Below are 15,608 nucleotides of genomic sequence, written 5' to 3'. Positions count from 1 at the left end.
ATGCACTCACAAGGCCATGTTATACACACAGGTGTGTAGAGGTCCCTTTTATACAGCACTCCCTGACTTATGTAGACCTCAAGCTCGATAATATCATGGTCACCTTTGAGGACCAGTCGACCATCGAAGCCTTCGTCCAGGCACAAGCCACTCATCCCATGGCCCGCAAACACATCGGCGATCGTACGGTATACCGATGCCACAATGACTTCGGGCCTGTGACCCATGGCCTCGGCAAAATGATACCGCAGATAACCGACTTTGGCCTTGCACAACGCGGAGACAGAGCCGAAACACGTATCCACCCCATACAGCCCAACGAATTCCGTGCGCCAGAAGTCCTCCTTGGCATCGGCTGGTAGTACAGCGCCGACATGTGGAATTTTGGTGCAATGGTTAGTCTCCTGCATGCTTTATTCTTGGGCTCTGTTGACTCTGGCAGATCTGGGAGCTCTTGACCGGATCTTCTCTATTCCGACAGCCAAGGACGGAACCGTACTCGCCGGCCCAGCACATTGCGGATATGATAACCCTCATCGGGCAAACACCCCCGTTGCTGATCCAGCGGGAGAGAGACATGCGGCATTGGCGATGGTCCCCTGCGATCTTAAATCCAGAGGGAAGACTCGTTAATAACGTCGCTGAGTTTTATGGCGGCCCATTCTTCTCCGATGATGGTAGGTGTTGAGGAGAGAGAGTGGGCATAAGTGGCCACAGTCATGCTCAGTGGACCCAATAGTCATGCACAAGGAAGCCTGCCTGAACAACATGACTCCCCTAGCCCAAGGACACTATGCAGGCTTAACTTAGGTATAGGAACATCCTATTGCCCTCTTTTAGCTAGCTATGTGTGGTCACTATACCTATATAAGCCCCTCCCTTGTCCCAATAGATAGACTAAGATATATATTACTAAATTTACCTTTCTATGCCCCTATTTCTTCTACTGTGCTCTTAAGCCACTGCTTGAGAGTTATGAGCCCGGCCTATACGGCTAGACTATCTTTTGCCCGCCGATATTACCTTTAAAGCTATTTACGAGCTATTAACGCCGTTATAACGCTTAAATTATAGTGTTAAGGTAAGGAACCTAGCCACACTAAGGGGCACTACTAGAAATACACGAATTGCACGAATTACGTATCCCTTAAAGAAGGATATTACTTATTAAGCTAGAACCCCTTATTTTCCTAAGATAACGTTAAAGGAAGCAAGAGGGGATAATTATATCGTAAGACTAAAGGAAAGCCTCGATTAGACCCTATAGATTAGGGGGATTAAATCGTAGGCCTAGACTTACGAGATTTAGGAATATGCTAACCTAGACGGCATAAAGGAGCTTAAATAGCCCTAATGGCCGGACTAGGAGCAATTTATTATTAACCTTAGAGAGAGACTATCCTAATAAGAAGACGAAACCGAGGCTGCGTTCTTAGCGAGGCGAATAGGCTATAACGAACGATACTAGGATATAAAGGACTCCTTTCGTAACCTCGAGAAAAGGTTCTAGCTATAATTCGATCGCTATAAGGTCTAGTAGAAAGCCCTAATCGTACTCGAAGAATTAATTAAGAAAACGATTAGTAAAGGGCTTTAGGGGATAACCCTAATATATAATAGCCTAAGAGAGAAAATTAGGGAATTAAAGAAGCAAGCCCTGCCTTTAGGGGCAGAGGAGAAAAAGCTAATTTACGAGAGATATACGACCTCTATTAATAAAAGAGGCACGCGAGACTAGAAAGCATAGGTAGAATAGCTCGACTAAATTATTATAGATTTACGAGACCTTAAGGTTAATACACTTAACGATATAAGAATTAGATAGGACTTTCTTATAGCGGTAGACGAGTAGGACCTATATTGGTCTATAATAATAAGGGCTCTCGACCTCTATAACGAAAGACACGGCAAAGATTAACTTCCCTTAAGGAACCTAATCGCTAACTTTAAATAAGAATATACCTATAGGAAGAAGTCGTAACTACCCGTAAAAAGGGGAAGCGCTAATTAAATCTCTAGGAAATTAGACACCTAAGCTAAATGCGCTAGCTATAAGCAGCACGTTAATAGCTTAATAAGCTAGTAGGAAAATTGCTACTTACTATAGGTGATATATAATAAGAAGCCCCCGATAGGCTAGAAATAAAGTGATCTAGCTAAATAGAATATCGAAAAACGGCTAAAGGACTATTTAGACGAGAAAGTAAAATACATAGCTTAGACCCCTAATTCCCACCCTAAAGGAAGAGAACTAGTAGACACTGTTATTAGCAATAACGGGCTAGGAAAGACTATTAATACGGTTACTCTATCTAGGGTAAACACGGCTACTAAGGGAACGTCGTTACTTACCGATAAATTAATATACGACTTAGGGGCCGATATTAACCTCTTTAATAACCTAGGTTGGTTCTAGGAAGGAACCTTTAAGTAGGGTTCTAACGACGAAGTCTAGGTTAAAGACTAAGCCTTTAAGGTATAAGGAATAGGAACAGTAGTTATCCCTATAATTAACGGTAGAAAGATAACCCTACTAGATGCCTACTTTATCCTAGAAATGCCGATAAGTGTCTTCTTAGCTAGGCTAGGGATAACGGTAGGGATATTCTAGAACTAGCTCCTAGGATACCTCTATTCGGAACCTATAAAGGAGGTTCGTATTAAACTAACCGACTTCGACGGTTAATTCGTAATAGGAATACTCCTATAGTATAAGCGGGTATTCGCAGTTATATAAGCGCCTAAGCCGCTAACTAGGGGGGTGGGTCACCTATAGCATCGCCGCTTTAGGCATCCTAGTCTAAAATTACTAGAGAAGCTATTAGAAGCCTGCCTAGGCACTAAGCTTTAAGGCCCTATAATATATAGCTATTAGATATACGTAATAGGGAAAGCTAAGAGAGAAGTCTTAAGAAAAATACTATCCCTAAGGCCTAAAGGTCCGGGGGTATAAGTTAGCTTCGACCTTTACCCTAGCCCTATAATAGCATATAACGGGGAAAAGAACTTCGCCCTATTTACCTATATAGATATATCTATAAGGTTCTATTACCTAATAGAAAGAAAAACGGGTATTAGGGATATCTTTAATAACTTTGTAGCGTTACTTAAGACCTAGTACGGAGTTAAAATAACTATATTAGTTACTAACGGGGAAAGGGCTCTTTTAATAATAGAATAAATAGATTATATAACTAATAGAGGGATATAAGTTATATAGTTAGCCCCTTTAACGCCTATATAAAACGGTTACGTAGAAAGATTAAGGGCAATAGTAAAGGAAAAAGCAAGGGTTATAAGGCTTAACTTAAAGCTTCTAAAAGAGCTATAGCTAGAGATATACCGTATAGCGGTATACCTACTTAATATAACACCCTTCGAATTATATAATTATAGCTAGTAGAGCCTATATAAGCGTTAGTAGACCTAGATAAAAGAAAATAATCTACTATATTACTATATTAAAGATATTAAACTAGATATTATATATTTAAAGGTCTTTAGCTATATAGCGTTCCTAATAATAATTATAGTATTAGAATATATTAAGTTATATAAGACGTAATTACCCCTTAAGTAGAGAGCTTATATCGGCTACCTAGTAGGCTATAGGTCTACTTAATAATACGTTATATAGATACCGTTAATTAGATAGAATAAACTAATAGTATTAGCTAATATATAGTTTAACGAGTCTATAAGCTACGATATAAAAAGAGAAGAGTAAGCCTAGCTAGTCTAAATATATAGCTACGATATCCTTAGAGATATAGCCGTAACCGACGTTATAGATAGCGGGGAACCCGAAACCTTTAGGGTACTAAGTTTATCCGACGATAATATAGATAACGGTTAGACGCCGGAAGAAGCAATTACCCTCCTATAAGACCTATTGCCCCTATATACTCCGGAAGATTAAGGATTAAAGACGCCCTTATAGGGATTATATAGATATATATATCTTTCCCCTCCGGAAATAGTAGGCCTAGGGACAGAGATTTTAACGTTACCCCTTCTACCTAATACTATATTTAACACGGAGTTACTAAGCTCTATGCCTCCTACGCATGATAGATACTATAGCTAGCAACCTCCTATATCTCGTTAGGGAGATAGCTTAAAGATACGATACCTATATTAATCGACTCGTCTCCTTAAGACGAACGTAATAATATACCTCTTAACCTAGGGGGTAAAGGAACGATTATAGTACGGGTTTAAGAAGATAACCCCTAGTCCGAACCCCGTACCCTTAACCTAGCGGTTAGTAAGGCCGGCTTAAGGATATTATAAATATAAGAATAACGTAGATAAAAAGATACGTTATAAGGGATTAACCTAAGCAACGTTATTAAAGGAAAACGGGCTCGTAGGCCTAAGAAATCCCTTATTAATAATATTATCGCAAAGGTAAGTAAGCATAAGCTTTACGTTAAAGATATGCCGCCTCCCCCTACCTCCTTTAACGCGGCAATAGCTTTAGAATTCGCATACGAGTAGAAGGAAGCTATAGACCGCGAAATAGAGGAAAACCTAGTAAGGGGCATATAGAAGACTATCCTAAAAGCTATTATTAAATAGAAAGGTTACTTCCTAATCCCCTTACGTTAGGTCTTTATATATAAGACCGATAAATAGGGGTATATTATACGCTTTAAAGCACGTATTATAGTTCGTAGAGACCTATAACCTAAAGGTAACGAGGATATATATGCAGCTACCCTACGAGCACGAATATTTCGACTACTAATAGCCTTCTACTACCTTAAGGACTTCGAGACGGAATAATACGACGTAAAAATAGCATTTCTATACGCAATCCTACGCTAAGAAGTCTATTACTAGCCTCTACTAGGATTCTTAATACCTAGGCTATGCCTAAAGCTATTAAAAGTACTATACGGGCTCCGTATCTCTCTAAAGCTATAGTTTAAAGAGATATTTAGTTTCTTTACTAAACTAGGAGCCTAGTAGCTAGTAGAAGACGCCTACGTACTAGTCTATAAGGGCGTTATTATCTTTATCTTCGTAGATAATATCGTTATAATATATCTAAAAAGGCAAAAATAAGATTAAGAAGAGCTATATAAGGCTATTACGAAGAAATATACCGTTACGTATATAGGAGAGCTACGCTAGTTCCTTAGTATCGAGATTATTAAGGATAGGGATCTTAAGAAGATATAGCTCTCGTAAGCTTCCTATATCTCTAAGACCGCGAAGAAATATTATATCCTTAATAATAATATCCTTCGTAGCCTAAGATCCCGCTAATAATAGAAGAGCTCGTCCCTACGAAAAGCAGGCCAAAGGAAGAGATATACGAATCTCTCTCTAATTAGGTCGCTTATTTATCTAGTAATTTATACTAAGCTAGATATCGTATTTATAGCCGGAAAGCTAGCCTAATATAATTATAACCTAGGCGCGCTATAGCACGAAGCACGTAAGTGCCTAGCTTACCTCTATTATACGAAACCGCTATATCTACTTTATGGCGATAAACCTAATAAGGCGGCTAATATATATATCCGACTCCTTATACGCCGATAACCTAGTGACTAGGAAGTCCTTATAAGGATACGTATTCCTACTCCTTAGTAGGCTAATTAACTAAAAAGCTACTAAGTAAGCTACTATAATAACGTCCTCTATAGAAGCTAAATTATTAGCACTCTTATAGATAGCTAAGGAATAGGTAGTATTTAGCCGACTAATTAAGGAGCTTAGCATTAGTATTAAAGGGACTATAGAGCTCTAGTATAATAACCTTTAGACTATTAGGCTTCTAACTAAATTAAGCGCGAAGCTTAAGACGAACCTTAAGCACGTTAACGTTTATAGACACTAGCTTTATTAGGAGGTATAGTAAGATCGGATATAAGTTAGCTAGATCGCATTAGCAGATAACCTAGCTAATAGCATAACGAAGGCGCTTATATACTAGAAGTATTAGAGCTTTATTAAGCAACTAAGACTAGTAATACGGCTAGAAGATATATTAAGAGATAATATACCTAACTACCGTATTAAGGCGTGATGTCTCCCTACTATAGCGAACTCGATAATCGCCGGATCCCGATAATAAGAGCACTACTATATGCACTAAGATTAAGGGATTCTAATAGCGTAGTTAGATCTTAATTTAGTTAAGAAACTATAAAGATCTAGGGGGTAGAAGTTAGCCCTATTTACTACTAAGAAGTAAAGCTATTACTAGACTACCCCTTAATTAGCATAATACTATAGCGCTTAAACTTACGATAATCGCGATAGCTTTACTAAATTAAAACTAATTAATATAAGGAATATATTATTAGAAAGCCTACCTTTAGGATTACTTTTATCCTAAAAAAACAACGTCGCCGGTAAAGGTACTACGGTACCTAGGCCACCTAAAGGGATGCCCCGCCATGCCCCCCCTCCTTATAAGGAAGGTTATAAATATAACTTGCAACTACTAGTTAAACGGTAAGAGTAGGTTGTGTGACCCTATTAATCGTAAGTTCGACTCCCCCTAGGGCGGAAGAGCAGGTTATGTGACCACGCCCTAGGGGGGGCGCGGTTAACGAACTTAGGGGCCCGAGGAGATAGGATATACGGAGGAGGGTTCTCCTTATATCCTATCCTCTCGGGTCCCGGCTTTTGCCTTTTACTATATTTACCTTCCCTTTTTTATAGGATATAATTAGGAGCCTCCCCTATTTTTAGACAACCTCCTTAAACAGACAATAAAGCAGCCGAATTTAATATCGGAATAACCTTATATTTATTAGACCGAACCCTCCTCTACCTATTGCCCCACTATCTAGAAGCTGGCGTGATAAGGGGGTGTGTTGAGGAGAGAGAGTAGGCATAAGTGGCCACAGTCATGCTTAGTAGACCCAATAGTCATGCATAAGGAAGCCTGCCTAAATAATATAACTCCCCTAGCCTAAGGACACTATATAGGCTTGACTTAGGTATAGGAACATCCTATTGCCCTCTTTTAGCTAGCTATGTGTGGTCACTGTACCTATATAAGCCCCTCCCTTGTCCCAATAGATAGACCAAGACATATATCACTAAATTCACCTTTCTATGCCCCTATTTCTTCCACTGTGCTCTTAAGCCACTGCTTGAGAGTAGGTCTGATTTTATTCCGACTTTAGTTGTTACTAATATTTATTCTCCGAATAGGTACGTTTATACGCAACGATTTGATATGCAAGGGACGCAGCTCAGAGAGCGAGCTGCCTAGATGTGTTCTCGAAGAAAACAATGCCGACCTCTTTCTCAAGTTTATGAGGAGGATGCTTTGCTGGGTACCCGAGGAGCGTGCAGCGGCCGCCGACCTGCTAAATGATCCTTGGTTGAATTACAGCATGTGGTAATGAGACAACTATAGCGAGCACTAGTCATCAGCCGTCTCTCTCATTGGGAATATTTGTCCCTTATCGAGATGAGACTGAACGAGGTCCTTCTCATTCTAGCGACAGTTTAACCTGGAGCGAAAAGTCGGAGAACCGTCTGCTACGCGCCGGATGCTGGCTATCGCAACACGGGGTTTGTGCCGGTCGAGCAGGTGCTGAAGAGCAGAGATGTCGATGGTTGTCGAGCGATAACAGTCTAGATGGGCGGCCGACTGGCGGTCTTGTACGCACGCAGCAAGCTTTCAGACATGGGTAGACCCAGAAATTGGAGACATTGAGTGGCACCATGACTGGATAGTTACCGTACTGCAGAAAAGACGGGCGCTTAAAGGACAAGGCTGACCCAAGTCTAGGCAACAGCCCTTACCGCAGTCATGTAGGTGTGCACTGGATTGGGTTGCTTGAGGTTGGCCTTGCAGCACGCGCTGACATATCGGCAGTTTATTGGGTAGGCTGATGCCGTTGGTCCTGACGCGCAGTCTTCTGTACCATTCAGGAGAGGCGCTGCATGGCGTGTTTGCATTCTGCGAGGCCGTCCACGGGGCCGTCTGTAGTTCACGTTGTGGTATGCCGTGCGAGCCATGTTCTGCCGGGTTTAGTTCGCCCGGTCAACCACCGGTTCGAGAGCACAGTGCTTGCATGAGATCCTGAGTCCTGACTCTACTAAACCCACTGATGATATTCTTAGTGTGGCCCTTGCCAACAGTCACACTGTGTGTATGTGCTTAGCGACTTGCTGGGGGCAAGATGAGAGGTCCGCAGCATCCATCTCGAGGTGCATGCTACATCTTTGTCCCGTCCCCTCAAATGCGTGCGGAAATGTGGTCTGGGAACAACAGACTGAGGTACCCAACACGTCTGTCTAACCCTCGATGCTACATCGCCTCGGCTAGAGTCTCCGTCGAGGTTCACGGCTTCTGCCTAGCGACCACATTTACATCAATCCAGCCTGCTCCCAACAGTTCTGCTCATGTCAGGTGGACAAGCGCTTCCGTAAGGCTCAAGGGTTCCTTCTCCGGACATAAAGGCGTCCCCCCTCTCAGGCTAGACTTACTCTTGGGAACTCGCGTATGTTGTCAACTGGTCTTGAATATACACGAAACCAGCCTTTAAGCCTTAAAGATGTGCAAATATCTCGATCAGACATACTACCACGAAAAGTGCAGACAATCCGGCACCAAACACACACATATCCATCGATCTTGGAAAGAGTGCCGCAAAGCCAAGGCACGGGGCCATTTCTGTCCCGATGCAAAACAAGAGACGGACGGCACGGGAAAGATCATTGTTCTTGGATCCTCAAAACGGCCCGGAGATTGTCCACAATGCCCACCAGAGGTTACTCAGCGGTAGTCCTCGAAGCCTGTTGGAAGTGCGCGGCTTATTTGCGATACCTGATCAACAATGCAATAGGCAGGACGGCGAATAGGGCAAGCATGAGAGGACCTTCGACTGAAAAGCTGCGCGTACGCTTGTCTCTGGATGCCATAGAGCTGAGTCGACCACGCTCTAAGTGTTGTTAGCGAGACACTGTGTAGCAACCCGAAAGCAACCATACCTTGTTTGATTTCCTGCAAAATGTCTTCCACGATGCTGTATTTCCCGTCCCAGCACTTGGAAATAACTGTGCCTAATGCTCGTAACTGTTGCAGATCTGGGAAACGCCCCTGTCTAAACAAGCTCTCAACCTCGCAATCGCCCATGCCATCAAATGGCCGATGGCCTGACATTATCTCGTAGAATGTTGAGCCTAAGGCAAAGATTTCTCGCTTTACCGACACGGATGAATTATCAGGGAGACTGTGGCTAGTCTCATACACCGTCAAGAATGGCAGTCCGTCGATTGATGAACCCGCAAAATCTCCGAGCTTAGCGTCAAGGGCTTCGTCTATAAAGACGTTGTTGCATGATATATCGCCGTGGAGAACGCCTTTTGATAGGAGGAAGACGATGGCAGTAGTAATCTGCTCTGCCCAATGGAGGCGAGTATGTAAAGGGGTATCGTGGTTGTGTTTCGCGTAATACTGTCTGATGGAGCCATTCCGCGCGAATTGGAGAAGTACACTCCGCCCGTCCAGAACTCCATAAAAGGGAAGAATGGCATCGTGAGGCTCGGCATCGGGAGGCGTCAGGCGCTCGTAGACAGCGATTTCCCTCTCTCGTAAGTGTGGCTCGGTGGACAAGTAGCATTTTGCTACAGCGTCGAACCGCAAGACCCAGGACGAGATGCCATAGCCTACTACTTCGTTTTCCAGTATGGCATCGGGAACTTCAACCTTATCGCTAGTTTGTGGCATTGAAATGAATGGATGCGATGTAGGGAGAGTAGAGCACTGCTTAGGTAAAAGCGATGACAGCCGACGTAGTTGCTTGGAAGTTGGGCCAACTGTCAGATCTAGAGGTGCAGGGCCATGGAGGCATCACGTGATATCACGCGTAACCCCCCCAACCGAGGAGGGTATGAGAAAGGAATGTACGCTCTAGGCTTTTTATAGAATAATCATCTATTTGTTAAACTATTCTTCTACGCTAGTTATAAAGAGACATCCTTGTATAGCTGTCTGTTCTACCTGGGGCTAAAAGAGCGACTTGAATAAGCTTTCAAAGCTCTACTATAGTTGAATAACATTTACAACAAGATATGCGGCGGCTGCTGCCCGTTTGTCTAAACTTGAGCGTATAATTTGACTATAGTAAACCGAGCGTACACTATACAAACCTGTATGCTACAGTTCAGGTGCACTTCTGGAAGAACTTCAGTCCCTGGTTCTTGTCGTTAACCTCACTGTGGGTCATGACACCACAATACTGAACACCACCGTTGCTATTAGCATAAACCACCCGGATGGGAGTAGCACCACCCTTTTGCTTGTCCGTCTTGACGTCCTTCTCCCACCTGGCGTTCTTGCCGACCCAGAAGATGGGGTACTCCCAGAGGATGGCGTCCTTCTTGTCACAGTTGTGGACGCCGAAGTTGATGTGGTCTCCGTTGAAGTAACGGTGAGGGTCGCCGCTCTTGCCGGTGGTGAGGCCAGCCGTCCTGGCTTCGGCCTGGGCAGTGGCTACATCGACCTTGAATATCTTTTCAGTCTTGCCGTTGAGCTTGGGTTTGCAGGTGACGATCTAAAGGCAAGTTAACGTTGCAAAGACTACAACAGGGTTTCTCAGAGAGAGCAGCATCCGGTCGAAGCTTACAGGAGCGCGCTCTTCCAGGCGGACCCCGTCAGCTTCGACAGGAGCAGCGAGAGCTGGAGCGTTCAAGACGGCTGCGGCGAAGACGGCAATGAGGAGCTTCATGTTGACTGTTTAATGGAAATTAAAAAGAACTGAGAAAAGGAGAGATGTGGTGGTTATGGGGAGGAGGAGATGAAGCTATATAGATGTCTCTAATACAAGACAATGCATACCCTGCCGGCTCTCACTCCCTCGTACATGGTGCTCGATGCAAGGTGTTTAGTGCAGAGACAGGGTGGTCGAATAATAGAGTCAGGACTCAGCTTACGCTGCAGGAGGGAGTGCAATCTAGAACCATGCTCTTGGAGGACCGCAGGCGGCAAGCATGTTCTCGCCCCAGACAACCCCTGTATCTCCTGCTATACCTATACCCTGGGTGACCTGACCTGCCATACATGATTACGAGAAGGCGAGGTACTGCTATGTAAGTAGTCAAAAGATTAAAGGACTTCTGTCATTGCATGGATTGGGCGGCAATCGACGTGCAGCTCAGCGTGCGGCCTCTGAGTGGCCAAGATGCCGGAGAGATGCCTCGGGACCTCTACTGCAAAGGGATAGGAATAATTACCGGTACAAGGTCACGGCATGCAGTGAGCAGAGACGAATCAAGTTTGGCAGAGCTTCCGTCATGTACACCGGGTTACCCCGAATCTACTAAAATCTCACCGGCGCTCCATGTTCCCGAAGTCGCCTCTTTCGGCCGCCGCATGTCACCATAACAGGGGCGCTTGGGGTACTTGGGCTTACAGTGCAGATACAGCCCAGCAGTCGCGAGCCGAGACACCTTCTGCTTGCAGTTAGGGTCGATACTTCGTATTCATGGACAAAACCCTACAGCTTGTACGGCCGCCTCGTGGATTCGTGGATTATTATTCGCGTCGATATAGGTAGTATATAGAGCCACAGAAACACCAGCGTTGTCGGCGGGTGCCCTGCTAGTAGACTAGTAGTTAGTTATTGATCCGTCACATGCCGGGCAAAAGGCCCGACCTTGCCAGTTCACTTATGCCTAAAGGTACAGTAATTAATACTTGGGCTATTTTTATGTTGTTAGGAGGCCCCTGCGGAGGATCTTCAGGGCGCCACGGTTTACAGTACAAGGTATTCTGGGGCAACACGGCCATGCACCTTTGTTTGCTCGTTTGCTCGTTTGCTCTTACCGTACAGTAACTCCGTACACACGCGGGCGATGACGTACCGGCCGCTGTGTGACACGTGCGTGCTCCTGCCAGTGTTGGTGGCCTGATGGGATGAAGACATTTGCCCCTTGAATCTGCCCAAGTTGACAAGACCTGCCCACCTACTCTCGCACCATCATCGAGAATCACTGCCATGGCCGCACAAGACCTCGACCCTCGACTCTTTGACGGTGACGATGACGCCGAGGACCTCGCATACAAGCAAATCCTCAACGGCGTCATCGCCCAAACCACGCCGCCGTCGCAGGCTGCAACCCAGATTGACAAATGGGTCACCAGCGAAGCCAAGATGCGATTTCGCCAGCTAAAGGACCGCCAGCTCACCCAGGAAGAGAAAGATGGCTTGAACCTCTTTGGGCCCAATCCCTCGAGACATGTCGATATGATCGTCGGGTCCATCGCGACAGTGTGCTCCGCCTATCCGCCCGCCCACGCTGCGCAGAATGCCCTCGTTGGATTTATTGAGGCGCTCAAGGCTATTCCGAAGCATCAAGTGCCTGGCCTGAGCTATGACAACTCACATGAGCCTGTCTTGGATGAGACATATTCACTATGGCCATTTGGCACTCGCTCGACGCAATACTTGGCGCAGAGGTTCCAACGAGAAGCCGAGGGTACGCCATGCATCCTCCCTGTCGCCAACCAAGCGCTGAAACTGACCGTTCACAGAATTCGCATACCCCTTCTCCGAGGTAGAGACGCCCGGCTCTGAGTTCCAACTCCGCTGGCGAAACCTCCAAGCCTTTATCGCACGCCTCACGACATTGGACCTGATTGACTGCAGCGCCGTATCTGCGCTGTCCTACATCCTGCCCTCGGCGCTTACGTATCCTGATCTCAAGGAACGCAAGAAGGGTGGTCCACAGAGAATTGCGGCCGATCTTGTAGCTGCGTCGCAGTGGTTGGCACCGGACCAGGCGCGCAGCTGGGTATACAAGCAGTGCAAGGCGAATGCTGGTGAGGCATTGTGGACCATGCAAAACTGGGGGCAGTGGAAGGAACAGCTGTCCTTTATTGCGGGCGATGAGCGGTTCGGAGACGAGACCCGTGCCTTGGCTCGGTCGTTGGGGGATAAGATGAATGCGCTCGAGTAGATTGGCTAGATACGTCGATGCCCAAGATGAAGCAGTCATGGATACCGTGTCATCTTATCGTCGCCGCCTAGGTGCTAGATGGGCTGCTTCGGCGTCGTCGGTGGTGAATGTCGCAATGGATCAACGGCTGTCCGGGCTGCCCACTCCTTCAGCGAACAGAGTTGGTTATGACCTTTGAGACGGGACTGCCTTGGTCTACACAGTGTCCTTGCATACTTGCCCCCAACTTCTTCCCTCAACATGCTTTCTTTAGACACGTAAATAGGTAGTCTGGTCGGATATACTTCGACTTGATAACATCTTGATGACTATTCAAGTTCAAGCTCGACGCGAATGCGATGACTCAAGGCGTTTGACGGCTGTCTGTGGTCTGCAATAATAATAATGGGATATTTGACTCCTTGTTCCCTGTGTGGCATGATGGCATCCTCCCACTTCTGCCGCGGCAGGTCTCTCCGGCTATTCTCGACTGCCGCGTCCTCCCCTCTTGACTGGTCGTTTCGGCTAGCCCCCGTTGGCGTTGACCTGGATCGCCGAGGCTCCGCAACGACGACGCTTGTTACCCAGTCGTCGTCAAATGCGAGTCTGCTTGAGAGCTGACGAGGAGCCCGAGCACGCAAGAGCACGTGACCAGGCAAGTTTCGCGGTGGTGGGGTGGGCTGTGGCCGCCTTGGGTCTAGCGCCAATCACGCCATCGATGAGCCCTCCCAAGGCAAGCAATATCTTGAGTCGACGCCGCTGTTCTCTCCCCCTTGTTCTTTCAACTACTCCTCTTCGCCGTCTTGGAGCCTTTTATCATCTCAAAGCCGTCATTTTATTCCCTATCTGACCAAAGCTTGTCTTGAAGCATATGGCCGTCCTCCCCAATAGCCTCCAGGCACCGAATCGTATCGACAGTCTCGGGTGAGCGGAGAGAAAGCACAAAGAACACGCTGCAAGACCAAGAAACAACAATTCCGTCAACGCCGACATGTCAAAGCATCACACGCGGAAGTCTCCGCGGCGCAGTCGAGGCCATTGCCTACTGCTTCAGCAGCCTGCCGTACGCTGAGTAGTACAGGCATCCCGGCACGTGGCTGCTCTTGCCCGTCGTCTCGTCAAAGATGTGGCACCCTCCCTTGGCCACGTTGGGGGGCGTGTACACTGTCGAGGTCATGGTCAGCACGGGACAAGCGTCTCGGGCAGGCCAAGGCTCTTACGGTGCAACGAGACGGCGAAGTCGCTGCCTTTGTTGGACACGCGGTGCAGACCAAGCTCGTCGGCCATGTAAGCCACGGCGTTTTCCTTGTATGTCTTTTCCGAGATGACCGTCATGGGTCCCTCGGGTGCGTCATCCTCGGGAAAGGCGTAACGCGTCTCGGTGATGTTGCCGCGCAGGATCTTCATCAGACAGTGGGCGTTGCCATGGTCGTGGATGGGGCTGCCCTTGCCCGGCGACCATACAAGCACGAGCTATCCAGCATCCCGTCAGCCGCAATGGCCTTGGCGATGAAGATGGATCACGGCGACAACTTACCAGGTTGCTCTTGCCGTTGCCCTCGTCAACGAGGTTCCTGGTGTAGCCTCGGCTGGCGTCGCCAAAAGCATACTTGGACCACTCGGCGGCACTGCTGTCATACTTGGCCATGAGGTGCGTCAAGTATCCCACGTCTACGTCATCCGAGGTCAAGCCCGACGAGGGGCCGAGAGCCTCCTTCAAGGCCAGGACCAATTCTTCGAAGCGGTCCGTCGCCGAGGGGCCCGCAGCGTTCTTGACGCTGAAGTGCACGGGGCTGGAGACGACGTCGATGGCCATGGTGATGGTGATGAGCGCTGGATGGTTGTGGATGGCTGCTTGCTTTGGGGGGTGATGGGGTTGATGGTGGATGGCTGGCTATCTTGAAGCACAAAGGACAACACAAACCTGCTCGTCGCTGCGGGGGCGGGATACTCGACGATTTGGACCTTTTCGGCGCCTTGGCAGGTCACCTGAGTCGGAAGGGGAAACATCGGTGGATAGTATTGCCGACCTCGGCCGGTGGGTCTCTGTCGCCTGGCTGTCGGGAGAAGGGGCATGTGAACCTGTGGTTGGCTGCGAAAAGTGGGCGGCCGCTAATCTCGGCTGGAGTCAGTGCTCTGCCCTGCCGCGCATTGTCATGTCTGCATGAGATGAGGGGCATCACGGGATGCGACCTGTAACGCGCGCATTATCGCGGCTTTACGAGGTTTGTTGATGTTGGCGTTGATCATCCGCCTATTGTCCCGGGGTCGCTTGCCGGTGGTCCCCGGTTTGCACGGGCCAAATTTGCTAGCTCCGGAGTCGGAACGGAACCCATCGGCGAACTCGGCACTCGGGCTGCTCCGCCGGCACCGAGAGCCGCCCATTTGCTTTGTAGAGTCATGAGCTGGCCCGTCCAAGCCGTAATGCCAACGGCATCTAGCAGAAGTAGGAAAGGCTTGGTGACTATTCCTCGGGCTTTTGCTAGATAGGTAGTCAAATATCGTCCCCTTTGTCGTGGTAAATACGAGGGTAGGTGCCACACTCAAGTCCATCACCGCCACTTGGTTGTCTTCCTTCCATTCTGGCTTCTCCATCAATACGACGTGATAAGAAAAGGCAAAAATCTTGGAGTGAGTGATTCACGGTTGAGACATAAATAGGGGATGAACAAGACGCAAAGAAAGCCAAG

General features: G+C 47.1%; 5 protein-coding genes across 5 annotated transcripts; 2 read left to right on the top strand and 3 right to left on the bottom strand.

Moving 5' to 3' along the window:
* On the top strand, positions 1-810 carry HRG_03624 (kinase; the record flags this gene model as incomplete). The annotated part of the gene is made up of 5 exons (XM_044862095.1): positions 1-31; positions 76-188; positions 363-395; positions 443-677; positions 740-810. The coding sequence occupies 5 exons, from the start codon at positions 1-3 to the stop codon at positions 808-810; spliced, it is 483 nt and encodes a 160-aa protein (XP_044723121.1).
* A 7,983-nt stretch (positions 811-8,793) lies between these two features.
* On the bottom strand, positions 8,794-9,709 carry HRG_03623 (protein tyrosine kinase domain-containing protein; the record flags this gene model as incomplete). Its single annotated transcript, XM_044862094.1, has 2 exons — positions 8,794-8,921; positions 8,971-9,709. 2 exons carry the CDS (start codon positions 9,707-9,709, stop codon positions 8,794-8,796), a joined length of 867 nt encoding a protein of 288 aa, XP_044723120.1.
* Positions 9,710-10,145: 436 nt separating this feature from the next.
* HRG_03622 (hirsutellin A toxin) lies at positions 10,146-10,709 on the bottom strand (the record flags this gene model as incomplete). The annotated part of the gene is made up of 2 exons (XM_044862093.1): positions 10,146-10,535; positions 10,608-10,709. 2 exons carry the CDS (start codon positions 10,707-10,709, stop codon positions 10,146-10,148), a joined length of 492 nt encoding a protein of 163 aa, XP_044723119.1.
* A 1,269-nt stretch (positions 10,710-11,978) lies between these two features.
* HRG_03621 (uncharacterized protein) lies at positions 11,979-12,939 on the top strand (the record flags this gene model as incomplete). Its single annotated transcript, XM_044862092.1, has 2 exons — positions 11,979-12,459; positions 12,515-12,939. The coding sequence occupies 2 exons, from the start codon at positions 11,979-11,981 to the stop codon at positions 12,937-12,939; spliced, it is 906 nt and encodes a 301-aa protein (XP_044723118.1).
* A 1,021-nt stretch (positions 12,940-13,960) lies between these two features.
* Positions 13,961-14,734, bottom strand: HRG_03620 (cysteine dioxygenase type I domain-containing protein; the record flags this gene model as incomplete). The annotated part of the gene is made up of 3 exons (XM_044862091.1): positions 13,961-14,082; positions 14,139-14,391; positions 14,456-14,734. The coding sequence occupies 3 exons, from the start codon at positions 14,732-14,734 to the stop codon at positions 13,961-13,963; spliced, it is 654 nt and encodes a 217-aa protein (XP_044723117.1).
* Positions 14,735-15,608: the final 874 nt, after the last annotated feature.

Source organism: Hirsutella rhossiliensis, assembly GCF_020360975.1.
Source record: "Hirsutella rhossiliensis strain HR02 chromosome Unknown scaffold00003, whole genome shotgun sequence".
Taxonomy (NCBI): domain Eukaryota; kingdom Fungi; phylum Ascomycota; class Sordariomycetes; order Hypocreales; family Ophiocordycipitaceae; genus Hirsutella; species Hirsutella rhossiliensis.
Note: the sequence above shows the minus strand (reverse complement) of the source record. Positions and strands in the feature narration are given on the sequence as shown.